This window comes from Podarcis tiliguerta, assembly GCF_965153285.1.
Source record: "Podarcis tiliguerta genome assembly, chromosome: 5".
NCBI classification, from domain to species: Eukaryota; Metazoa; Chordata; class Lepidosauria; order Squamata; family Lacertidae; genus Podarcis; species Podarcis tiliguerta.
The window spans coordinates 48,955,538-48,982,148 of record NC_139538.1 but is presented as its reverse complement, the minus strand read 5'-3'; the positions used below and the strand labels follow the sequence as shown (position 1 = coordinate 48,982,148).

General features: G+C 41.4%; 1 protein-coding gene across 4 annotated transcripts in view; it reads right to left on the bottom strand.

Annotated features, from left to right (window-relative positions):
- Positions 1 to 18,481: 18,481 nt before the first annotated feature.
- The window catches only part of LOC310677906 (uncharacterized protein), a 64,462-nt gene continuing 56,332 nt past the window's right edge, over positions 18,482 to 26,611 (bottom strand). For 2 of the 4 annotated variants that reach the window (XR_014511502.1, XM_083441135.1), the window contains one exon: positions 18,482 to 18,657. Coding sequence is in view for 1 of the 4 variants with exons in the window: in XM_083441135.1 (XP_083297261.1) it covers positions 18,653 to 18,657 (5 nt within the window). In the remaining 3 variants the exon portion in view is untranslated. Of the gene's footprint in view, positions 18,658 to 22,781; positions 23,672 to 26,611 lie in introns of those variants that run through there. The other 2 variants (XR_014511503.1, XR_014511504.1) reach the window with 1 other exon arrangement.

The following is a 26,611-nucleotide window of genomic DNA, read 5'->3' as shown; positions in this document are numbered from 1 at the left end:
AGGGGTCTGTGCTAGCAATTCAAATATAGAGATGCACGAGTGCTTCTTTGCCCCTCCCCTCCATTGCCAAATCCTTCAACAAAAATTAGAGTCACGTTACAAGTTAATGAACCAACTTATATCCCCTTTGAACGTTACAGGTGGCTGAACACACTTGCCACATAATGCGCGAAGTGATTCTGAGGCAGCAGGGAGAGCTGGCTAGGATTTCAAGTCAAGCTGTTGTCTTTCTGGATTTATCGTTCCGCCATAAATATTTGCTCTGGGTCAAAACTTGGCACTACAAGGGCTCAGCTTCAAAATGAATCTCAACAACAAAAACAAACCAACTTGTTCTGTCATCTTTTAAAGCTGAAGGAATAGAGAAACAAGTTTTCGAGTTTTGGATAGGATGCCTATAGTTTGCATGCCAGAAGCTAAAGAAATAACCTTGTTTATGGGAAAGAGCATTTCTCGAGCCAATAGAATTTTAATAGGAACCAGGCTTTATTGATGGATTTGCTTTTCCTTGCACTTAAAAAAAAATAATTGCACCAAGTTTTAAAATGCAATGTTTGCACATTAAAAATGTTTTTCCAGAATACCTTTATTGGCCATATACATGATTTGCTGTGCAGCCTCTGTCCATTTCAGGCAATATAAGTTTACACTTGACTAGAGAGAACTGGGCCATTCTCCATTACAGCTGCTTAGATGACATTCTTGGTACAGTATATATGTCTGCACAGAGGGCTATATACATGTGCAGAGGTCAGGGGCACAGCCAGTGGATGTGATCCTGATCCCTGCATCATATGCTGATTCTATACAGATTTGTTTTATGCGAACAGAGTCACTTGATTTAATTTAATGTCTGAATAAGTAGTAAATTTGAAGTGGCAAAGTAAGCAAAAAAAGACCCCCTGGAGATATATCCAAAATAGTGCTAAGTAACTCATTTATCAGTGTGCAAAGATTTATGCTCAAGTGTAACTTGAACTCCCTCCATGCAGTCTCTAAATCTGTTCTGAGGGTTGCCCAGCCTAACCCTCTGGAGGTGATTTGGGGAGGATGTGAGGAGAGGGGGGCAAATTCTGTTGTGCAAACATGTGTTGTTGTGGTTGGAATGTGTTGTTGGATACTGCCCATGCCCCTGGTCTCTCTGAAAAGAGATGCAAAAGGAAATTGAGTGACCACTCACAAACGAGGAAATGCATGACCAGAATAGAGGACAAAAGAGGATACAGCTTTTTATAAAAATTTGCATAAAATTTGCATGCTTCTTAATATCTGCAAATTTAATAACTATTACTATAATTTAAATAGAAATATATATTGACATAGTGGGAATGATTGTATCCAGGTGGTCTGTTTGTCTGCCCAGTTTGCTCTCCAGATGCTCACTGATAATGGGCAACTTCAAAGCCCCATATGTCCTGTCTTATCATTTTTTATCTTAAAACCGGACTTGGACCAGACAGCCCTTCTAACACAAGACATCTTCAAACAGAAGAATGCCTTCAAGCTGAGGATTGTCCTGTGTAAAGTAGGACACACAGCCAACCAAAATGGAAACGTAAGTAAACTCTGCAGACTTTAATTTGCAACATTTAGTTTACTGACATTTGTTGACAGATATGGTTAAAACAACAGTTTGAACTGATGTATGTATGTATGTGTATTTTATTATTATTTTTGGGCTACGTATTATTAAATGGATTGAAATATATAGCTAGTTCTACACCATACTGTTAAAGCACATTCAATGCGTATAACATCCTCTAAAGAATCATGGGAACTGTAGTTTCTCCCTGACAAAGGTACACCTCTCAGCACCCTTCAGAAACTACAGTTCCCAGGATTATTTGCAGGAAGTTGTGTCCTTAAATGCACAGCGTGGAACTGCCCAATGAAGCATAGTTTAAATGATTCACTGATTACTTAAACTCTGTGTCTGGTCTCTCTGTTACAGTGAATCTTTCAAAATTAGCTGTAGGGTAGAACAGCATCTTTTAAAAGGGATTAGTTTGATAATGTTTTATGTTGTGTTAAGGGTTATGCTTATGATTTGCATGCGCTCCTTCATCTTAAAGCAAACAGTTCATAAAGAAACACATTTTGGAGTGCTTAATCCTGGCAGAACTTTTGGTCCTTCATTTCTGTTTATGTAAAGAGGTGTTACTACGGATCAAATCATTATTGGTGCTTTTCATTCTGTTATAGATCACAATCAGTATGTTGTCAAGAACGTACAAATATTTTTCAATATTAAGTGTTAAAGAAATATTGATGTTACTCAATGTTGGACATCATTTACCCCTCCATGTTCAAGTATTTCTGCCCTCTGCCTTTCTGCAGTTCTCTGTATAACTTGTTTATAGTAGTGTTGTGCGGCACCCAAGTCTCTGAGCAGTGTGAGATTACAGCAAATTCTGGCCTCCAACTCAGGTTCTGTCCTTCTAACTATCTAAGAACTGGAAGAGAGGCTCCAACCCATTTATTATCTGGCAAGAAATCCCCTTTCCTTTGTTCTGTTAATGGCCCATCACCCAGGTGATCACTTCATCAGAAAGCCAGCCTGGCTTGATCAGCTTTTAACGTTTGCTAGGATTATAGTAGTCTGGCACCCACAAACTCAAAACAAAAACTTCTACAATTCAGTTCTTGCTGCCTGACAATCATAGTCTAAATCTCCATCTCTAAACTGCAGTGATGCAGCTTGGTAACTTTAGGAACAGAGGAAGTTCTCTTATACTGAGTCAGAACATTGGTCCATCTAGCACTACTGAGCTATGCCCCTTCCCTATTAGACCCTGAACTTAATGGAGGTGCAGGGAGAGGCTTTTGATGGCCATATTATCGTCTTCCAAAGCAACTTCTCAATTCCCAATTTAAGAATGGAAAGTGAAATATTGGTGGACAACAAAAGAGGTTTAAAGATGCTCTCAAGGCAAATCTTTAAAAAATGTAGTACAGTGATGCCTCAGGTTACATACGCTTCAGGTTACATACGCTTCAGGTTACATACTCCACTAACCCAGAAATAGTGCTTCAGGTTGAGAACAGAAATCGTGCTCCGGCAGCGCGGCAGCAGGAGGAGGAGGCCCCATTAGCTAAAGTGGTGCTTCAGGTTAAGAACAGTTTCAGGTTAAGTACGGACCTCCAGAAAGAATTAAGTACTTAACCCGAGGTACCACTGTATAAGCACCAAAAACTGGGAAACACTGGCCTGTGAACACTCCAAATGGAGCACAGCCTTTACCAAAGGTGTCATAGACTTTGAAGAAGCACGAACCCATGGCAAAAAGGATAACAAGCTAAGAGGAAGACATGTTTGGCAAACCTCACCATGATCAACTCCCGCCTGGAAACCTATGTCCCCACTGTGGAAGGACGTGTGGATCCAGAATTTTCCTCCACAGTCACTTACGGACTCACTATTAAGACCATGTTCATGGAAGACAATCTTACACAGCTACGAGTGACTGCCAAAGAAGAGGCTTCAGCTGTGAAGCGCATAATCACCATTCCTTTTCTTTCCATTCCCTCCTCCATCAAATGCTTTTGCAACTGCTTCTGTTTCAATATGTTAGAGCACAAAACAACAACCAACCAGTTTACCATCTCTGATTAAAAGAACTACTTTGAACATATGCAGTTTCACATTTAAAACTCACTTAAATCACAGCAGTACCATGACTCCAGGAAAAAATGAGTTTAATTCTGCTGCTCCTATCACCTTTTGCTTTCTGGGTTGTCACTGGATGGCACCTGGAAGTCATGAAGCCTTGGACACCCAGCCCTAGCTGCGTCACTGGTGCTAGGCAATTGCCACTAGGCGTTGGCCCACTTTGCTTTCTCCTAGTCTCCCATGGACGGAAAACACCACAGGGTTAGGTTCTCTCTCAACTCACCTTCACTTCCCCAGCCTTCTCGTGGAACAAGTGGTGGTTGGCCAATGCAGGGGAGAAATCTCAGTTCCAGCCTGACAAATGACCTCAGGAACGAGGCAACAGGCTGCCTTTTCCAGGTGGCCAGAACAGACAAAGGCAGAAAATGTACTACAAAGTGTGTTCCACAATAAAAAAGATTAGGAGCACCTTAAACAACCACAGGAGATGCCTGTAATATTTCAGAACTCTCAATGGGAAAGTTTACTGCAGGATATAGGCAGTTAAAATAAACGTAGAAGCACTTTCCAAGTAAAACCTGCACTAAATAGCAGTATAAACAGATCCATAAACAGCATCATCGTATTTATTATTAATAGAGAATTATATGCTTATATCCTGCACATAGATAAATTGCCCTCACTTTTTTTCAATGCAAGGGGTCCCCACAGGTTCAGAATGCAATTGTTCTTCACAAAACTTGACTTTGTTACTCTCTTGCGTATATTATAGTATCAGTGAATGATAGCCTGGGAGGCCTATTAAAGAAGAGTATAAACTTACAGCAAAGGTCCAACAGCTCGCTCCTGCTCCACACCCAAGTAAGGATACAAACAAGCTTTATGGGCCCAGGCAGGCTATGTCACATGGGAACACAGGTGGTTGGTATTAACCATTGTCTGGGATCCCTGGGGAACACAGGAGACTGGTATTAACCATTACCTCCCCCTCTAGCTATGCATGGGGCCTGTGGATACTTCAAAGTGTGTGAAACACATATGAATTCAGTGCTACTGCTGCTACCAGTTAGGTGGAGGGCATCTTGACCATCAATATGCTGCAAGTAGGGCTTCCATGCCAGCTCACCTTTTCGGGTCAACACACATGGGTAGTAGCCACTGATCGCTTTCTCCTCTGTGAGGAGGAGTGTTCAAATGTTAGAGACGGATTGTAGCTTAGAGGAAAGCCATGTACAGTGGTGCCTCGCAAGACGAAATTGATCCGTTCTGCGAGTCTCTTTGTCTAGCGGTTTTTTCGTCTTGCGAAGCAACCCTATTAGCGGATTAGCGCTATTAGCGCTATTAGCGGCTATTAAAGGCTTAAGGGATTAGCGGATTAGCTGCTAAAAGGCTATTAGCAGCTTAGCGCCTTAGAAAAAGGGGGTGGGGAGCGAAAAAACCCCTCAAGAATCGCAAGACATTTTCGTCTTGCGAAGCAAGCCCATAGAGAAATTCGTCCTGCGAAGCACCTCTGAAAATGGAAAACCCTTTTGTCGAGCGGGTTTTCCGCCTTGCGAGGCATTCGTCTTGCGGGGCACCACTGTACTTTGCATACTCCAGGCTCCATATCTCATGAAACAGGATTTCAGTTAGGAGGGCTGGGTCAGTAAGTTCTCCATTCCTGAGGCCTTTGAGAGTTGCAGTCAGTCAGAATAGACATCGCAGGCCAGAAGGACCAATAGTCTGTTGCAGTGGCATATAGTGTGGGGGGGCCAGGAGGGCCATGGCCCCAGATGCAAAATTCTAAAGGGGCACCTCCATGCAGTTTTATTCTCAGTCTATCAATAGCTGGGATTTCTAATGGCAGGAAGGGCTGGCGAAGAACTATGTAGGCTCACCACCTGGAAGGCGGAAACTGAGAAAAGCATTGAGAAAAAAATGTTTTATCCAATGTAATCCATTCACTTGTGAGTTAGCTTTTGTTTCCTAATGACACCATCTTGCAGGTGAAAAAGAGTTGATACAACAGACCATGGCAGTGTTTTCACAGTCTCCAAGTCTGCAGTGTCAACAGCTACATTCATTTTTTAAACCTGCTTGCATCCAGTTTTATCAACGAAGTATTGTTTAATTAAGTTCCAAAACATAAGATGTTTACCTCACTGGCCTGCTAATTTATCTTTTCCATTCAACCTGCTTTTGTAACTACCAGTGGTGTAGTGGGATAGGGGTGGGTTTGGACAAAGTTCTGCCACTTCTTTCAAAGCAGGGATAATGATGTCATCTCCTGGGGCACTATTTGCCAGTCCTCTGCTTGCCAAATAAATAGACTTTTCTCAGAGAGAAACTCACCAAATACAGCAGATAGGGGAAGCTAAAGCTTTGCAATTTAGGCAGCCCTCACTTGCTATTGCCTTTGTGAGGATATTACAGTAGTTGGATGCAGGGCAGCCCATGTCGCGAGTTAGCAGGTTCATCAAGGGACCTGGTATTAGACACTTGGTGCTGTTATTACATTTAAAGCCCCATACAGCTTGGGATACAAATAGCCGAAGGAACATATTTTCCTGTATAGTATCAGACTACCCATGTCTCAAGTTCTGTGCTTGGAGCCCTTCTCTGGTGGTCTTTCTGAGCAGTGGTATGCTCTATAACTACAGAGGAAAGGACCTTTTCTGGAATGTTCTCCTCAAAGAGGGGGAGACTGGGACTAACGTTACCATCTCCTAGTCTGAACCCCTCCCATTGCTGCCACAGCCATTTCTAACCATCTGAGAATGTTCTGCCTTAGATTTATAGGAAAGGCATCTCCTCCAGACAAAATGATATAAACAGTATATATGTTCACAATCTCCATAATTTTTATTACATAAACAGGACGCATTTTCCTTTGTTATAGAATGGTCTGCAACAGAGGCATGGGTCCATCCATGCACTGGGAAAGGACAAAAAATTCTTCCGATGATAGCCCCTCATGTCTCATGAGGCGCTGCTCTTGAAGGGCCTGACCTTATGAGTGGAGATAAAGAGGAGGAAGCTGCTGCTTGGATGGTTGAGCTTGCAAAAACCCTCCCTTGTTTATAAGCAAACATCTACTTGCACCAGTCTGGATCCTGACCACTGAAACATTTGCAATAAAAAGTGACTTTTAAACACAGGATTACAATGATTTGGATAATTATAAACTGTGGATGAGAACTATTTGAATTATGGGATGGTTCTTTGCTATCATTAGGCTGAGTTCAGTACAGGTTGTTCCAATGCAGGGAACGATCTAAGAACGAGATCGGCAAGAGGGCAGAGGGCAATTTTTTTTGTCTTGAGGGTCACACTGCCGGTTTTAAACATAAAAGCAGGCTGTGTCTGTGGATCCATATGCTCTCTTTCCAAAACACACTTTTATGTGCGTAATATATGTACCCGTTGCCTTCCTAGCACCAGTTTGTTTAAAATATGTGCCCAGGAACTACAAATGGAATCCTATTACAGGAATGGGTGTGGGCACTCTTGGGAAACATCTCAGAACATCCTTCACTGGTTGTCATAACTTCATAGCTGGACTATAGCTAAACAAAAGCACACCAGGGTAAACTTGTTAACAGTCTGTTCAAGAGTTGTAAGAGCCCAGTTGTAAAATTCCAGCTATTGATCGATTGAGAATAAATAAATAAAACTCTATTTCATCTTGAGAAAATCGTTTGCGAAATGTACCTGATTTGCAGATAAAACAGATAAAAGGGAATTGAATGAAGTAGACATGAAATGCCAAGATCTTTCCTGCAACCAGGTTGCAGATTACTTCAAAACCAGCCTCTGATATGGGCTGCTGTCCTGACTGGGTCAGGGGTGCAGAACCTGTGACCCTCAAGTTGTTGTTGGACCACAACGCTCATCATCCCTGTCTATCAGCCATGCTGGCTGGGACTGATGGGAGCAGGAGCCCAATAGCATCCATTGGACCACAGGCAGGAGCAGCCAGTGCCAAGCTACCCTCCTGACACTGGTGTCACTGCTGCATACCAGGATGGTGCAAGGACAGAGCAGCCGCAAAATCAGGGCTGGTAGAGCCAATCCCGTGCTCCTGTTGGTGCATTTTCGCATACCCTGATCTTGCCACCACTCTGCTCTCACACTTTCCAGATACATAGCAGTGCCTTTGATACCTGGCCACAGGTTGCCCATCCCTGGACTAGTGCTTCACTAGCCTGCAATGGCCCTAGTCAAGGAATTCTTGCAGTGTTAATCCTTCTGGGGCTGCCCCAGTATAGATGAACAGTAAGCCCTCAACTTATGTGGGGGTTACGTTCCAGGGATTGTGCCTAAAGCCAAAACTGTGTGTGGTCAAAACATATTGGGTTCAATAGCAGGTGGGATTGCCGGTCTTTTCCCCCAGAAACCTGCACCCTTAAAAAAAATTTTTTTGCTATGTACATAAAGCTCAATGTGCACAAGTTAAATGTGCGTAAGTTGCCGGCTTACTTTATGTGACCGTCAAACTCTGAAAAGTGGTGTTGGTGCTCTGGAATGATAATGTGAACCTGTCCAATTGCTGGTCTTTGCTGTGAGTAGGACTGTGCGTGGCTTGAATGCCCACTCTGTTTAGATAGTTTGCCCTGACATGAACTGAGCTAGAAACAAAAGCCCAGCAGTGAAAGGACTCATTGCTATGTATATGAAAGCATTAACATCACCACAAATTCTCTCAGGTCACATGGCTGAAAACTCTTAACACAAGTAGTTCTGAGCCACATGAAGGGGAGTGTTCCTCCCAATGCAGGATTAAATTTCATCAGAGTTACAAAATACACTTGAAAAACACAGGTGTGTTTATGTTTGCTTTGCAAAAAGAAAGAAAAATGACTCCAACTTCTTAGAATCCTAAGTCAGTCTCTGAAATCCTTTGCTTTTCTTATCTGAAGCTACTTGCAGTTAGATTCAGGGTTTCAAAAATTTGGGTTTTCCACATTTGAGCATTGTTTTGAGCTACTTAATATAACACATACTTAATATATACTACTTGAACTGGACTTCAGAAATTCTAACACATGTATGGAAGTCTGGAACAAATTGCCATACTCTCAGTGCCACAAACGGTTGCTGGAAATGGGGGCGTGTTCAATCCAAACACCTTTTACCTATTACTACTGTAATTTTAGAGCAAAAGTCTGCTGTGAAATTTGATGAGGATATTAGAATTTTCCAGCAACAATCCCATGAGGTAGGGAGAAGAGATGTTGCCCACTGACTTTCCCAAATAATATTCCAGTTGGGAGTTCTCATGTGGTCATTAGAGAAGAATTCTAGAAGCAAATTGCCACATCCTCAAAGAAAGGGGAAAGGAAGTTCCCGTGAGAGTTCAAAATCAAATAAGATTCTGAAACTCACTTTATAAAGAAAGTTAGATAAAAAGAACAGGGAAAGAAGATGCCCCTTTATTTAATTGTGTCTAACCAGGCTTAGCTCAATAAATGACTAACTTGGCCAATATGAAGACTCCCATCAGTATGTTATTCTCCATATACTCTATTGAAATGTTGCAGGATGGAGATGTAAATTGGAGGACCCTGGTTTTTTTGAAGTACCTCTAGCCCTTTGGCATTATTGCCATTCTAGATGGCTATTGGTGGTCAGCTTTGTCTCTGTTCAGGGCCGCAGAACGACAGAAGCACCAGCAACCAAAATCCAGAAATTTGGCTGGGGTAGTTGAGACTGGCTCACATGTAATTTTATATAGCTGGTTCTACTTTGTTATGGAGGAGGCCTTTTTATTTTCATATGCTGTATGAAATTTTAATGTTTTATATTTATTTTTATCTGTTCGCTCCTCATGGTAATAATAATTGTATTATATTATTAATAATAAATCTGTTAATCTACTTTTCCCATGCACATATTTATATTTATATATTAAGAGCAACTGCGGTCTTTCCCATGCATATGAATAGGTATTACTTTCTGTGTTTGCCCCCACTTTCTTATTTGTTTATTCTTTTATGCTGATTAAATACTGATAGGACATGTGCACAGATAGCCTGTGTGCACACCTTATTTATTTATTTATTTCACCACCCAGTAAGTTCCCCAAAGCACAAAGACAGTTGTGAAAACTCAGCACACACTTTTGCAATTTTCTGGTTTTGTGCAAATCTGAAGAATCAAAATATATAATAATATATATATAAATAAATATATAAGACTATGCTCTGCCTTTCAGGAGCACACCAGCTGGAAAAGAAATGAAAATGAAACTGTAAATTTTCAGCATACACTTTTCAGATTGCTTTGCAGTATTTGGTGTAGACATTTTTAATGTGGCTTGCTTCTGCAATTTTCTGGTTTTGAGAGATCCAGATGACATGATTGGCCAAGTTGCAGAAGAGCTAGGAGGGATGAAAAAGAATATTATCATCACTGTCAGTAATGAAAGCACTGGACATGGAAGGAGGAGTAGCAGGAAATGACAACTGATCCACCCACCTAAAAACACAGAAACAAATGGTCTGCAACTCCAAGTGGAGCAATTTGGAGGCCAGTTCCTTTTACCTTGTTGGATTATCCTATATCAAACTAAGTAACTGGGGCAAAGCATCGATATTGTTGTTGCTTGAGGGTATTCTCATGCGGACTACACAAATTAAATGAAAATGCAAACAGCTGCAAACACATAGTAAACTCTGGTGTGGACAAGCCCCAAATCTATGTTTTGGGCAACAGGATAGTGGTGACAAACCATACATCTGATGAACCCCCCCCCCCCCAGTAATGAACAGAGCATGTGCTGTTGGGACAATTTAAAGACCAGGCTGTCAATTAAGGTTGTTGACCTCTGAAAAAGGCAATTCTGCTACCTCAGTATTGGGAAGGTTTCTAGGAAATGCTTTATCAGCTAGTGCACAAGAAGCCTGAAGGGAAGAGAACAGGCTCTCCTGGACAATGCTCTTTCCTTCTCCCCTCCCATTCTAGGCTGCCAATTTTGCAATCATGTGAAAACAAATTAGCCGTGTCCAGGAAGCTTCACTTCTATACCCCGCCTCCCTGCTACTTCCCGATTGTCTCCCGCAATTAGGGAGAATTAACAGCTGTATAATCATTCTGTGCCTAATTTCTCTAGTAAATAATCTGGATTGTGGAACAATACAGAAGCACTTCACGCAAGTCTGTTACTTCCAGTGTAAGCAGGCGATGTTACACTCCGACTTTACACTTCTTCTGTTGTCTCTCGGGACAGCCAGGTGTCAACAACTAGTTGGTAAAAAGTCAGGATTGGCTTAAGAAGGCCTCTGTGCAAGTCCTATGTTTGTCATGGGATTATTCTATAGTCTTGGCAAATTTTTCTGTTGCAAAATGGGAATCAGGAACGACCCAAGACATTTTGCTGCCTGAGGTGGAGCAACACACAGCTCCCTGCCCCCTTCCCAAGCCAAGACATATAATATTGGATAAGTTATTTTGGCAGAAAATTCCCCAGCTTTCCCCCCTCTCACTGGCAGTAAAAATACAATGGTTATAAATTAAGTATCAATTGTTGCACTCTCATGAATCCCCAAACCAGCCACCTCACCCTGCCTACTGAAATAATGGTAACTGAAGCGTATTGTGAGGGGAAATATCACAATAACAACAGGAAAACATGTTGTATATTAAAACTACTATAGAACCAAAGCATAGCATTTATTTATTTGGAGGTTTGTACCCCATTCTTCAGCCAAAAAGGCTCAGAGAATGGCTTACATACAAGCAATTAAAACAAGACAGTCCCTGCCCACAGGCTTACAATATAAAGAAACATGGCACACAAGGGGAAAGAGACATTGGTGAAATGTATTGTTTGGGGAAATTGCTTGCAAAAGGGGGAAATTATGGCCAAAATAGACAACCAACTCATCCAGTAGAAAGGCTTTATTTCCCCCATGAATTTGCTCAGGAGTCTATACTGATGCAAATGTTGTTTGAGGTTTGCCTGCCATAGATTTATCATGTATCCTAAACATTTTTTTGGGAAGGGGCCATGAAGCTCACTGGGTGACCTTGGGCCACGCACGCACCTCACAGGGTTGTTGTGAGGATAAAATGGGGAGAGCTATGTAAGCCACCTTGAGCTCCATGAAGGAAAGGTGTAAATTTGGTATTGTTTTCCAAGGTATCCAAGTTGGGAAGGATTTATAAAGTCATTCTGGAGATTACAGTATGGGTAGACTATTTAGCCACTTAGACTTCAGCAAATTTTGGAGTAAAAGCATTTCTGTTTGGTCCGTGTACTTCATTTTTCTAATCTTTCCTGCATCTTGTATGCTTCTGCGGTTAGATCTGGGTAGAATATTGTAATAGCTATAGAATCTAATTTCAGTTTGGGAATGTAACATTACTCCAAACAGCAATGTATGCATGACAAGATTTGAGCAAATGCAAAAAGGGAGGAACTGCATGTCAATATTTCAAAATATTTGCAGAATTTGATTTTACTAGAGCAGAACATATTTTTGTCATGTCTGCCAATATTTATTAATTTGATTCCATTCAGGCATTTGTATCTCAAAATAATGCAAACAGAAGCAGTCCATTTATAATATAGCTATACTGGTTTTCTTTTTTCTAGTTTACCCCTCACAGATCTACAGATCCCAGAAACTCTTAACAAACCACAGTGCCTAGAATTCTTTGAGGGAAATAATGTGATTTAAAGGTATAGTGCCTGCAATGTGCTAGCTTTGTTCACATCTGGTCTTCCTTAGCTTCTTCTGTTTATATTTTAAGAGAATCCTTTGGAGGAGTCTTTATTTGAGGACAAGGGCCACTGGTTGAATCTGGCATGGCTGAATATTTTTCCTCTCTGCTTAGAATGTTATTTATTGATTTTCTTATATATATCGTGCTCCAAATAGGTATTTCGAAGGCAGTTTTCATATAAAATAATAAATACTTAAGAAAACGGCAAAGAATCCTGGGAGTTAGTTCTCTACCGCCAACCTACAATTTCCTGCACTCTTAATAAACTACAGTTCTTGGGATCCTTTGGGGCAAGTCGGGTGCTTTGAATGTAGGGTTGCCATATTCCAAAGAGCAAAAAACAGGATGCATTTGTAGGTGGGCCAGGGAGAGGTGGGGAGGAGAAAAATACAGTGGTACCTCGGGTTACATATGCTTCAGGTTACATACGCTTCAGGTTACAGCCTCAGCTAACCCAGAAATAGTGCTTCAGGTTAAGAACTTTGCTTCAGGATGAGAACAGAAATTGGGCTCCGGCAGCATGGCAGCAGCAGGAGGCCCCATTAGCTAAAGTGGTGCTTCAGGTTAAGAACAGTTTCAGGTTAAGTACGGACCTCCGGAATGAATTAAGTACTTAACCCGAGGTACCACTGCAGTAGTAATAGTGTGTGTGCAGGTGTATTGAAATATTTAATAATGGTAATGAAAAATGAAAATGACATACCCGCTAACATTTTGTGAGGAAATTTCGGGTCTTCCATCGCTCACCCCTTCCCTGGTGCTGAGCCCTTCCTCGCCTGCCAGCTTGCCTCCTTCCCTCCCCTCTCTTACCTTTGCTGTCTTCGGCCTCCTGCTCACAAGACACTGAGTCTCCAGACGATGCGAGACTGAGCAGTCCCAGAAAGGCCGTGGCAAGCCTGGTGGCCGCTGGAAATAACACAAAGCCTAGAGTGGCCCCAGGAAAGTTGTGCCAGGTCTGACGGCCAGCAGAAACCACACAAAGCCTGGCACGGCCTCCAGAACCAACACAAGGCCTAGAGTGGCCCCCAGAAGGCCACACGAGGCATCACCAACACGAGTCCTAGAGTGGCCCTAGTAATTATGGTTAATATAATTGCAAAATATTAAACATCTGCCCAGATGGTGATTTTACCTTTGGTAAAGAGGACATGTTCAGGGAAATCCAGACGTATGGCAACCCTGTTTAAATGTGAGTTGGTTATGCTTTCAATGTATGGTGTGGATTTGCCCTTTAAAAATAGAAAAAATGCATCCAGTTTGGAGCCTGCGAGATGCAGTGTTCAGCTACTATCACACCTAAACTACAAACCCCAGTGGCTGTGTTTCTATGCTTAGCTACTCAAGGAGGCCAGCAATGCTATTGTGCAACTCTAATATCCTGACGGGAACCTTTGCGTGCTGTAAATCATGTTGCAAGCCAGACCCTCTGATCGCCTGTACGTTCAGAAGCTGTCACTAAGGTGGCAGAAGACCAAGCAGATGACCTTGAATTAATGAATCTAGACAGAGTGAGATGGATGGAGGAACACAGCTAGTTGCTTAGATGGTCCCAGTTGCACACGTACTATCACATGTGGGATAGATTAAGCCTGCAGTGGTGAAGAGTCTTTTGGTAACTTGCTTGAGATAAGGCGAGTGATGGATGAACTTCAAGAATGTTTGAAGATTATGTGTATGTATGTGTACACACACACACTATCTTCACTAGCTAGGCAACCCAAAATTTAGAAATGCCACTGAGGTTTATCCCAGTGATCTGATGCTCTTGGATGTGGAAATGTGAAACATAACTTGTGCAAGAACATGGATTGTTCTGTGTCTGCTGCCCATTTGGACAAAGACAAAACACATGAGTCTTATCCAAGCAATCAGTGACACATTTTATCCTTGCCAGGAAAGTCTACAAGTCCCATTTCAAAGGCAATAGCGCAACATCCGGTGTATGTTAAGGATGGGCAGAATTGCAACATAGTGAAAACAACAAAGCACCTTAATTTGTTATAAGCTTTCCTGACATATCATCCACGTCAACAGATACATGGAAATGCCTTGTGCTGAGTCAGATGGTCATTGGTTTATCTAGCTCAGCTTTATCTAAATTCTTTCCTAACCGTATTGAGAGATGTCATGAACCTCGGGGATATATGTAACCTCAGGTTACATACGCTTCAGGTTACATACGCTTCAGGTTACAGACTCCGCTAACCCAGAAAAAGTGCTTCAGGTTAAGAACTTTGCTTCAGGATGAGAACAGAAATCATGCTCCGGCGGTGCGGCAGCAGCAGGAGGCTCCATTAGCTAAAGTGGTGCTTCAGGTTAAGAACAGTTTCAGGTTAAGTACAGCCTCCGGAATGAAATAAGTACTTAACCCAAGGTACCACTGTAAACAGTTTATGCTAGCAGGATTGCAAGAAGTTCTGTAAGGAGGACTATTTGAAAGACTTCAAGAAAGACTATGATGAGAATTATTGGTTAAGAACAATTAAAAGTAATAGAGAAATTAAGAAATGCAGAACAAGCGATAAAGAACGGAAAATCTTCAGAAGTTGTTGATGGAAGTCTAAAATATTGTATAAGATAAGAAATTATCATTTCCAACAATCATTTAACATATGTTAAAAAACCAATAGAAATGTGTTAAAGAGAGAGAGAGAGAGAGTAGTGAGTAGGGTTGAGGTAAATGGGTTGAGAGGCAAAGTTCCTCTCTATGTAAGCTGCTTCTAGGGCCCTCGTTTGAGTAGCACAGCACAAGGGAATCATACTAAGTGGATCCTGTTCTCCAGAGCAAAATAGGGCTTCATGTGGAGCAGGTCCATCCAGAGTGCTAGTGGAATGACTCCAGAGTAGTGTAGTAGGGCTGAAGATAGGATGGAATAGGATGACAGTTCAAGACAAATTCCTCCTTTTATGTGTTATTCCAATTGGTTTTTCAGCCTGGGGATGGGGGATCAGACAAAGGAGGTTTTGTTCAGCTGTTACTTCCTTCTGGCAGGAGGGGGTGGCTATCAGTTATTCATTCATTCATTCTTACAAATATATATACATTTAAAATACAAAATGCCTTAAAATATGTATTTCAGTTTACTTAGGTGCTTTGTTTCATTTGGGGATAAAGTATCAAGCCTTCTTTTTACATAAAAAAGTACCTTATTAAGTAACAATTGAATAGAGATCTTGTGTGGTACAAGTTAATAACCATATTTTGCTACTTTTGTGGGAAATGGTAAAGAAAATACCATCAACACATGACAGCAAAGGTTGCGTGAACTTTTGAAATTTCATTTAGGTTTTATGAACAGGATCAGGACAGAAGCTAATTACTCATTTAATACACCTTTGTGTGATGTGGAGAAGTTAAATAGACATTAGTGTGCTGGTAAACAAACCACCATTTATTTTCTGTCCTTTGCAGAACAAAGGCAGCTGCTTTGTGCCAAGTCAGACCTTTGGTCCATGTTGCTTTGTGCTCTGCAGAAAGGCGGGTCTCAGCTCTACAGAGTTTTAGACAGGGATCTTTCTCCATCGTACCTAGAGATGGCAGGACCTGAGACTGGGAGGAGACCTTCTGTGTGCAAAACATGGGTTCTCCTACTGAACTATTGCCCTGCTATGCCACATGTTGTTGTGATCTTGTGTGTTCCCACCACAAAAGCAGAAAGCAGAGGAATAGATGCAGAAGCAAGAACTAAGGCAGCAGCAGAAACAGTGTCCCTGGAAACTCGATTGCTACCTTCCAAACCTGACAATACCCTCACATTGCATGAAAGGCACCAGAAGGAGATCAGCTCATGGGGACTGCAGCACCCACCGTCATCTTCCTGCCTCATCCTGTCATGCAGCCGCCAAAATGTACAATTGTTCTGCTCTCCATACATCTACAAATTTTGAATCTTAAACCGGTTCAGAAAAAGTCACTGGTTCATTTTTTCTCTACTTTTAAAATCAGAGTTATATAATTAGCAATGAGCAGCATGTTAGTTGCTGCTTGGTCTTAAGCGTGAAATGTTACTTTCCCTGTTTGCAATGAGGTGGTGGTGGTGAGAGATTCCTTTACTTAAATTTCCTTGTATTATATTCTGTTTTCAGTTTTGAATAGCAAAATGACACTTTCTTTATTAGGAAAAGAAACGAATGGAAAATCAGTAACTTAAATCCTTACAGTAATAGGGACATTGGAGACATTAAAAGTGGCTATTCAAGTGGCATTCATCATGCATCACCTTAGCCAAGACCAACAGGAAGAAATAAAATGAGCTGAAATGTGTATACAGTGGTACCTCGGGTTAAGTACTTAATTCGTTCCGGAGGCCCGTTCTTAACCTGAAACTGTTCTTAACTCGAAGCACCACTTTAGCTAATGGGGCCTCCTGCTGCCGCTGGAGCACGATTTCTGTTCTCATCCTGAAGCAAAGTTCTTAACCTAAAGCACTATTTCTGGGTTAGCGGATTCTGTAACCTGAAGCATATGTAACCTGAAGCGTATGTAACCCGAGGTACCATTGTGTTAGGAAAAATGTTCTCTAACATTGAGGTGAGTTTTCATAAGGCTTTTTTTTTTAATTGCACTTCACTGCAAAAATGTGGAGAACTGAATTTAAGATTGGAAAAAGGAGAAACACAGAGAAACCTAAACTGACAGTTACCTCCCTAGGTTAGGGTAATATTTCCCCCCAAAGCTGCCCCTGGAGTGCCATACTTCATTATCACAACCACCACATGCCAATGGGCCATCTTCACTGATGGTTCTTTCGTCAGGCATACTGGGAAATTGGCCACAGTGGCGTACATGCAGCAGAGTGGCATTGTAGCACAATTTTCTAAGGCTCCTCAGCCAACTTTCTGCTGACTGTAGTACTGCGCCCTAATAAAGTATTGAATTTTGCTGTCTGATCAAATTGCTTCTTTTACTGGAGAGAGAGAAAAACATGCCGTTCTTTCTTCAGAGAGTCTTTTCAAAGCCTTACTTTATGCGAATAAAAATGGCAAAAGTCTGAAATTTAGGAAGAAAAATGGCATCTCAAAATGAGCCAGTACATTAAGAGATAATGGTTGCCTTCCTCCTTCCACATAAAACCTCAAAACTGAAGGAAAGAGGTCATAATAAGTTCAGAGCATCATTGTTCTCCTTCCAGAGGTTTTATCTAAGGAGCCAGGCATTCTGCAGAAGTCACCCGAAAGATTATCGACGATGAGTGTTAATGACATGAATGTGACAGTATCAAACCTTTAATTTATGAGGCGCCTCCTAACATGAAGACAAAGGAATGGCCCGACCTATGACAGTCTGTGCTTTGAAAATGAATCGTGTATTCAGATTTTCAGATATCATAGCTTGCAGAGGAAATTCAGTTTGCACTGTAGCATAAGCGAAAACAAGGAGGGGAAAGTAAATTAATTTCCTTTTCATTACTGTTAAACTTCCACAATATTACACGGAATACAACAGAAAAATCCACAATTATTTTCAAGTAATTTTTAAAAAGAAAAATCATGGTCTGATCTAGCAAACAGGTTTACGCACGGACATCCCTAGATAAATAGGGAACTGCCTAAACAAAGGGGATCTGCTTGTACAGTTCCATTGCCTGGGCCAGTGATGTGTAGCCACGTTATTCACGAAGGGATATGGGAGGCTGGATTAAGTCCCCTGTTCTTTCCCTTTCAGTTGATCATCGTGATTGCAACACACTTGACAAACTCTGGCTGCTTCTGACAGTAGACATACGTGACTGGGGCCACCAAAACACAACCAGTTGTATTCAGACTTAACTGTGCTTAGAGCAGATCCTTGACCAATTCAAGTCCCATTGAATTCAACGGATCTGTGCTAAGCATAACCAAATAAACTGTGGTTGTATTTGCAACTGATCCAAGGGCAGAAGTGAATTCTGTCAACTTATTTATACCTGGATGCTTTCATAAGCAGAGGAATGTTCCCCACCCTGGTCCAATTTACACCGAAGCCAGGAGTGGCAGCACATTGCTTTTGTCAATGTCTGGAAGCTGTTATAGGCTGGAAAAGGGTAGACATATGGGAAGGAGGGTATTACCTGCTCTTCATGGGGTTACACTCTCTCTGAAGGGGTCCTTCTGGTTCCCTTGCTGTCGCTTGAGGTTCAGATGGCCTGAGTGTCATGAACCTTCAGTTGGTGACCCAGCTGTGCCCCTGTCTGATAACCTCTAGCTTAGATTGCTGCAACATGTTATAGATGGAGCTGCCTCTGAAGGTGGCTTGGAAACTTCAGCTGATGCAGAAATTGGTGCTCAGGTTTCCTGTGGACTTTTGTTTTGTTTGCTGGTTTTTACTGTATGCTTTTGATTCTCATATTAGCTGTCTTAGACTGTGCAAAGAAAGGTGGGTCAGGAATATTTTATATAAGTAAATAAATAAGCCCTGGTGGCTAGTAGCCCTTCCGATTTTGAGTTGGAATGCTTCGATTACTTGTTTTATATGGGATTATGCCTCTTTCTCTAAAGGAACAGGTAGACAGTTTAGGAGCTTAGCCTTCACATGATGACAAGGAGTACCATTGCCACTTTCAGCTGCAACGCCATGGCGAGAAAAGTCAACCTGTCAACCATTTAACATACTGGTAGCTGTTGCTGGCAAATGAAGGCATCAGAGGCCCTTTCCAAGATATTGGCAGTTGTGTGCTGAATTCTGATATGCTACACCTCTTGCTTATTCTTCCCTGCTTTGTACACTTCAAGCATTCTTTCATATTGCCAATTTGCCCTCTTACACACTCATTGTTTTGAATAGTAGTTTCATACCTGGCTGCTGCTATAATATAATTGGTTGGTTTTTAGGCATAGTCATGCGCATATTCATGAAGCTAGTTGTGATATTAACCTTCAGCCTATGGACTCTATCTTTCACTCTGTGCATTGATTTTTGCACTGGCTTGCAATGGCTGAGCTTCCCCATTCTTCTTTGAGTTTCTGCATTGTTGCTTCCTTAGAGAATCTGGATGTGGGCTGGGGATCTTTCATAATGCATGTCCCGGACAGATTATCACTAAAATGCCTTCCCATTCCAACTTTCTCCATCCAATCCCATCTCTAAGAATTGTTTACTAAAGGCTCATCTCTTTGCTGCATTAGTTCCCAGTTCCCTGGCTGATTGTAATGACTCTTTTAGATTGTGGTAGAAACTGTCTGCTTGCTTGTCTGTCTCTGTTTATTGCATAATATACTTACTGTACTTAAACACACTCCCCTACTCTAGACATCCTTTTTCTCTGTGTGTCCCTAGCTGACACAACTCTGTGACACTGAAATTGCTCAAGCTTATTATCTCCACATTCCTCAGTTGTGAGTGTTAATAGCAGGCAGGGCTTTGCTCTACTATGCAGAAACACACAAATCTTGCAATAACACCTGCCTGTTTTTCAGTTGATTTGACCTCTCCTATTTCATTAAAAAAAAAAAAAAGCTTAACTCCATTGCCATACAATTAGCAATTTAAAAAATGCATGAATTAACATGTTCAAATACTCAACACCCAAATCTGAATGACTTTTGATTAGATTAGAATCTTGGTCATGTAATCTAGTCTAAAGGAAATATTCTGTGGAAAATAAAACGACAGGAGACAACTCTTCAAACCTATATAGCATTCAGGGTATGAATGGTAGGATATGGCCAACTAGAAATGCAATTATGAAATGAAAACTGAAAGGCAAAGTGATTATATTATATGAACAAAAGGATGCCTGAAGTACTCTGAGTTAACTAATCTGTGTTGACTGATCTCAGTGACAGAGCCTAATGTCTGAAGTAGTGGTTCTTACCCGTATTAGAGATTGTAACAAAGGAATGAGAGTACATTCATTAGAGATTAATTAATCAGAAATCACAGAACGTGTCTTTTTGAATGCCTTTGAGCAATTCGCCCAAATTCCCAGAAGAATTGAAGTGAACCTACTCTTCAAGGCATAGCTACACAGTGATTTGGAAAAGGGGGCATGAAGTGGCTTTTATCTGAAGAGAGATACTAAGTGGATGTAACTGATTTGGCCACAGTGGCACACACCTCAGTTACATCACATTTGGATCATTGTAACATGCTCTATGGTGGACTGCCTTTGAAAAGTACTCAGAAACTTCAACTGGCTCAAAAAGCTGCAACCAGATTGCTGACCAGGGCTGGTTATAGGGCTCACATGACTCTTTTACTAGAACAGCTCCACTGACTGCTGGTCTGTTTGTGGGCACAATTCAAAGTGCTGGTTATGACCTAAAAAGCCCCATGTGGCTTCGGTCTAGGCTATCTGAAAGACCATATTTGTTCTTATAAATCTGCCCAGGTTTTAAGATGTTTTGGGGAGGTCCTTATCTCTGTCCTGCCACCCTCACAGGCACACTTGGTAGGGATGGAGGACAGGGCCTTCTCAATGGCTGCTCCTAGATTTTGGAACTCCCTCCGTAGAGAAGTTTGACTGGCTCCCACCTTGTTATCCTTCTGCTGGCAGGTCCAACAGGTTTGATCCAACAGGCTTTCGGAAGCTGACTGCTTTATTGAGGGGGCTGGTGCAGTGCTGTTTGTGTTGAGATAGATATAGTTTTAATTCTATAAATGTTTAATTGTTTTTTAATTATTGGGATTTTTTTCCTAGGTTTTTAGTTGTTCTTATTCATGTGACCCAGATCATATTGTTAAAACTAAGCAACATCCTTTTTATAATTTTGGTTAGCCTGGTTGAATAATCATAGTGGGAGAAGGATTGACACATAAAGATGTTCAAAAGCAAAGGGAGAATTAGGGGGCAGGGTGGACAATGTGGTGGTTCTGAATGTCAGGCAGATGCTCTGCAGCCACTCAATTCAGAAATGACTTCCAGATATTATAGCAGCAGTCAAACTGATTACAGGATCCATTAATCCAGTAATCCTGGTGAATCCTGGAATTTGGCTGCATCAGAAGCAGAAGAACTGGGATTAAAACGCAGGAGGGGGCTCAATGGCAGAAGATCTGCTTTGCATGCAGAAGGTCTCAGATCCAACCCCCAAAATCTTCAGTAGGGCTAGGAGAGACCCATGTCTGAAACCCTGAAGAGCTTGTGTCAGTCAATATAGACAAAACCATGCTAGACAGTCCATGCCAGAAGTCCACCTAACCCTCTAACTCTTTTAGACTTGGGTACCCAAAGATGCAATTGGGATATCTTGTTATGCCTAACACACAACTGCAGCTACATGTTTATTCATGTGGGGAAAATAATGCATTTTTCTTGTGTGCAGGATAATGACCCCCACCTATTCTGCTGTTGGATGCTCTGGGAAGATCATTTGGGGTTCATGGGGATGATGACTTCTAGCCTGCTCTGGGAATTCAAGTCCTTATTTATAGCTCAATTTTAACAGTAGACTGCATATTCTGTGCTACATATTACATATGAGAGCTAGTGTGGGTGAAGTGTTAAGGCTGTGAGGACTGTGAGCTCATTTAAAGACTGAAATAAGTTGTTAAAGGAAGCTGCATTTTCAGATTCAGCAGAGATGTGCATTAATAAGAAGTACGGTAATGGTCATTTCCACATGCTGCTGAGGTTCTTAGCCCAGAGAGCACTATGAGAGAACTTGTAGGGTAGCTTCACATACAGCTGTTGAAGTTTGTGTGTGTAAAAACATGGAGATCGTCTCCATGGAGGGAGAAAAGTAGCAGTACACTGACATTTGTGAAGTGGGATGCAAATGTTTATTTTGCAAGAAGTACCTGGGTCAGGAAACTGATTTGCACAATCCAAGTCCTCGTACTAAAATAAACAGTTGCAGCACACTTTGCAAATGACGGGGTGTGTATTTTTCATGGAGTTATAGCTATGTTGGGGGGCGGGAATGTGTGTGAAGTAGTCCTTAGGTAAACTGGTTTCTAGAGAATCAAATCAAGAGTGAGAATAGTAAACTTGTTGACTAGCCTTGATCATTTCACAATAAAGATAAGGTTCTTTATAAGGTTCGTAAAGTACTACACTCTTTTGGTTTTGGTGGTCACCTGAACTTTTTCATGGAATAATAAGTCTTGAAAGAAGCCATTTCCATTTACCTTACCACCGCAGCAGTACCTGTTTATCTAATTGCACTGGTATGCTTTTGAACTGCTGGGTTGGCAGGAGCTGGGACAAAGCAACAGGAGCTCACCCCATCATGTGGACTTGAACTGCCGACCTTCTGATTGGCAAGCCCAAGAGGCTCCAATGCTTTATGCCACAGCACCACCCGTGTCCCTCCTCTGGAATGAACATCATTGGTTCAGGGGTTTGCGATTATGGAGAATCCAGATGACTGTACTGACAAACTGTTGCATTCCAGTGTTTCCCCTATGTTCTTTTTAGAAATGCAGCATGCCACAAGCTATTTCACTTCAAATGCAATTGTAATACTAGTGTGTCCAGTGTAGACAGGCACAGTACTGATGGGAGACATACCTTCTCAAAAGCAGATCCAGTTTATTCACCCCCTCCTCCCAACACACACCCTTACTGATATGCTTCCTAAATACTCTCTTCTTTGATCTGTTTATAGAATTTTATTGCAGAAATTTATTTACTTTCAGTATTTATCTATCACTCAGGAACAAAACATTTTCTGGGCATTTATGGGTGATAAAGTTTGCCAAAACAGACCTGACAGGGCTGATTCTATGACTGAATCTCTCTAAGAAGCCTAACAACAACAATAACAACCACCACCACCACCTTAAATGCACTTAAATGCAACCAGGGAAAATGGAGCGGGGTGATTACAACAGTGACACTAGGGAAGGTGGTAAAAATCCACTCCTCTCTTTGCTGTTTTCTAGAATCCCCACCATTGTGGGGGTGCAGGAGGGGGGAAATGCAGGTACCTGTATTGGCTCTGCATTTTAGCAGCTTCAGGGGGTCTAATAGATTTAAAGGCAGAAAATTGTAAAACGAAAGGTTGACACCTTTTCGCCAGCACCACTGTTCCAATCACAAACAGAGCCTTGCAGGACTGCTGCTTCTATGAACAGAAACAGACACACACACACACACACACACACACACACACAGAGTGAGAAAGATCCCACATAACATCTGTTTCAGCCCTTAGTGACATTTCATAGATTGGAAGACCAGTTAGGCGGAGGGCAGTCTCATCTCCAGGCTGATAAACAGGTCATTTGTAGTTCTTCTGATGTTGCTCTTTGTTCGCTTGGAGGGATATCCTCCAGCTTTGGCAGTTGCTGTGATCAAAGTCGTGCTCTTTCTCTTTCTCCTTTTCAGTTCAATCTCTCTGGCTTTGTTGGGCACCAAGGGGTTATTGAATTAGGTAACCGACTCTGCTGCTGTTACTGTGGCTGTTTCTTTTGGAGGGATAGGCAGAGGTCATCTGTTTTAACAAAACCATATTGATTTCTTGTGTAAGGCAATCATAACAATCCTGCCGTTAGGTCTTAAAAGAGCCACATGATTATTTACACAAAGGCAAGTGTGCTTACTTCCTCCTTAGCCCTTTAAGATTTGGCAGCTTCTGAATGCAAAGCAGTGAGGCATGCTAACAGTCATTCTATTGGGAGAAAGTGCCTAACACCATTTGGGCAGATCACATTACTATATTTTTTTGACACACTCAAAGAGAGGCGTTTACTAACCTATGGCTTTTTCAGAGTGAAACTGAAATAATTCTGTGTGTGTGTGTGTGTGGTGGGACTGCGTGAATGAATTTCATATCATTTCACTTGCTGATGTGGCTATGGCAGAACTATTTTTAGCTGTCTAATCCTTCCAGCAGAACATGTCTTCTCCTTTCTGATTAGTACAAAGCTGGCTGCTAGTCAAACGACAATTACATCCCAACCCATCACCTACCACAGGCCAATAAACAAGACGCCAAGTTATTTTAACAGTTTCATCCCAGCTCACCTTTTTAATGATTTTGAACTGAACCACAGCAGTGCCCTGAACCTCTTAGAGATGACCAAGATATGAGGAAGGCACTGATCTGGCAAAGGTAGCACCCTCTCCATGAGAAGACAATGGTGGGATATCTTTTAACCTGCTTAAATTTAAAGGTTTTTACACATGAACAATGAGTGGTAAAGGGTGGGTGAGTCTTTGAGAATCAAGAAACAAATAAGAGGGTAATTGTTGAAATTAGAAACAAATTCCTTTCACATTGTATTTGCAAATCTGTGCTGATAAAAGTGTGCTTATTTAGTGCCATTTGGAGGATCTAGTGAAATATTAGAGCCAAATTAAGCCTCCATCAAGATTGTGCAATAAAAACTCAGCAAAGGATTTGTTTGTGTCTGTGTAGCTAGCTCAGGGCTCCTATCCATGCAATTTGATATATTACTAGAGAGAGAAAGGAAGTCAACACATTCTACCAGATAGGAAATTACAATAAATTAGGAAAGGGTGCAGAACAAAGCCACATTGCACACTAGCTCCTTAGAAGTTATTAATAAAAACTGAGCTTCTAATTAGGCAGAGAGAGCGAGAGAATATGAAGAATTTGGCCTTTGAATCTTAAAACACTGCTGTTCCCGATGAAAGAGAGAGCTAGCAACAAAAATAGCACATGCTGCTGGAAACGAACGGTTGACTGGATTGCATGTCCTGGACAACACATAGACCAGGTTGCCAGCATTTTCAGATCTATGTGTGTGGCTTGGCTAGTTGAAGTTACCACTCACTGATGACTTTTCCAGGTACTGCCCCCGCACAGTTTATGAATGGCAGCCCACATAGGGGCACATTTTCCATTCCTCTCAGAGGTCTCTGGTCCTGACATGCTCTGGAAACAAGCGCCTCTATGCTACCATCTGGAGCAAAGCAATTCGATATTTTCAAAGCTTCTTATCTAAACAGAAGTGAATTAGCATGTCTAAAACTCCAGAAATTATAATTCTGAATGGCATAGTTGACATGTGAGAATTATATTTCATTCCTTAGAATGCTTTATATTTCTCATGTGGCTTTGAGTAAGTTAATTAACTTAACCCATGACTTGGTTTTGTCCTTCTGTAAAATGTAAATAGTCAGTAGCTACCTCTGTTATGACAATCCAATCCACTGTTATGAAAATCCATTCCACTAATAACTAATGAATGCTTCTATAAATAAGCTCTATGGAAGTACCTAACTAGATCACCTCACTGGAGAACAACTGCATGGACTGACTTCTAGTGGCTACTGAAATTCAAGCCAATATTATGACATCAAAATCCTAACTTTGGATACCTTAATTTATTGTGTGCATGGATTATTTGTGAGAAGAATATTTTCCTGTGATAAATCTTGCATCAATGCAATGATTTGGACTAGAACAGTAACTGTCAAACTTTATGAACCAGGGACCTTCCATTAATTGTAAACTCCAAATGGAAAAATGGGACCAAATTTTATAAAATCAAATATGTTTAACTTTCTCTTTTCTCCCTCTGTCCTATGGTGTCTACTAGTTTTTCTCTTCTCATCTTAAAAAGCAAGCCCTAATCCAGGAGTAACTAATGTTGGTATCCTCTACGTGTTATTGGAGTACTGTACAACTCTCATAATCCTTGAATGCTAGCCATGCTGGGTGGGGGGCACTGCATCCCCCCCCCATGCACCAAACATATGAAACAAGAGAAAAGGGTGGGGGGGTGATCAGGTGGCAACTTTTTTATGAGTCTCTGTCCACCAGTTAAATCAATGCATTAGATGATATCCTTCCAGTATACAACAGTTCATAAACTTCAAGCAGGGCATGTCTCATAAATATATTTTAAATCAGGGGTAGGCAACCTAAGGCCCAGGGGCCAGATACGGCCCAATTGCCTTCTCAATCCAGCCCGCGGACAGTCCAGGAATCAGCGTGATTTTACATGAGTAGAATGTGTCCTTTTATTTAAAATACATCTCTGGGTTATTTGTGGGGCATAGGAATTCGTTCATTTCCCCCCAAAAATATAGTCCGGCCCACCACATGGTCTGAGGGATGGTGGACCGGCCCACAGCTAAAAAAGGTTGCCATTTTAAATGTTTGAAATATAGGATCTTGTGAGGAAGGTTTGAAGGAACTGGACATTGTTCTCACCGAAAAGGGAGAGCACATAATAACTGCTTGAATAGATCCCAAGACTGCTATAAATAGGACAACCAATGAGAGTAAGCCAAGAGATAATGAGTTCAAACAGGAGGGCGGAGGAATAGTCTGAGCATCGGGAGGTGATTTCTAACACTAAACATAGTTGAATAGTAGAATAAACTCATAGTACACAGTGAATCTTGAATATCTGACATTTTTTCAAAAAAGATTTGATAAATATCTATTAAAGATCCTTTG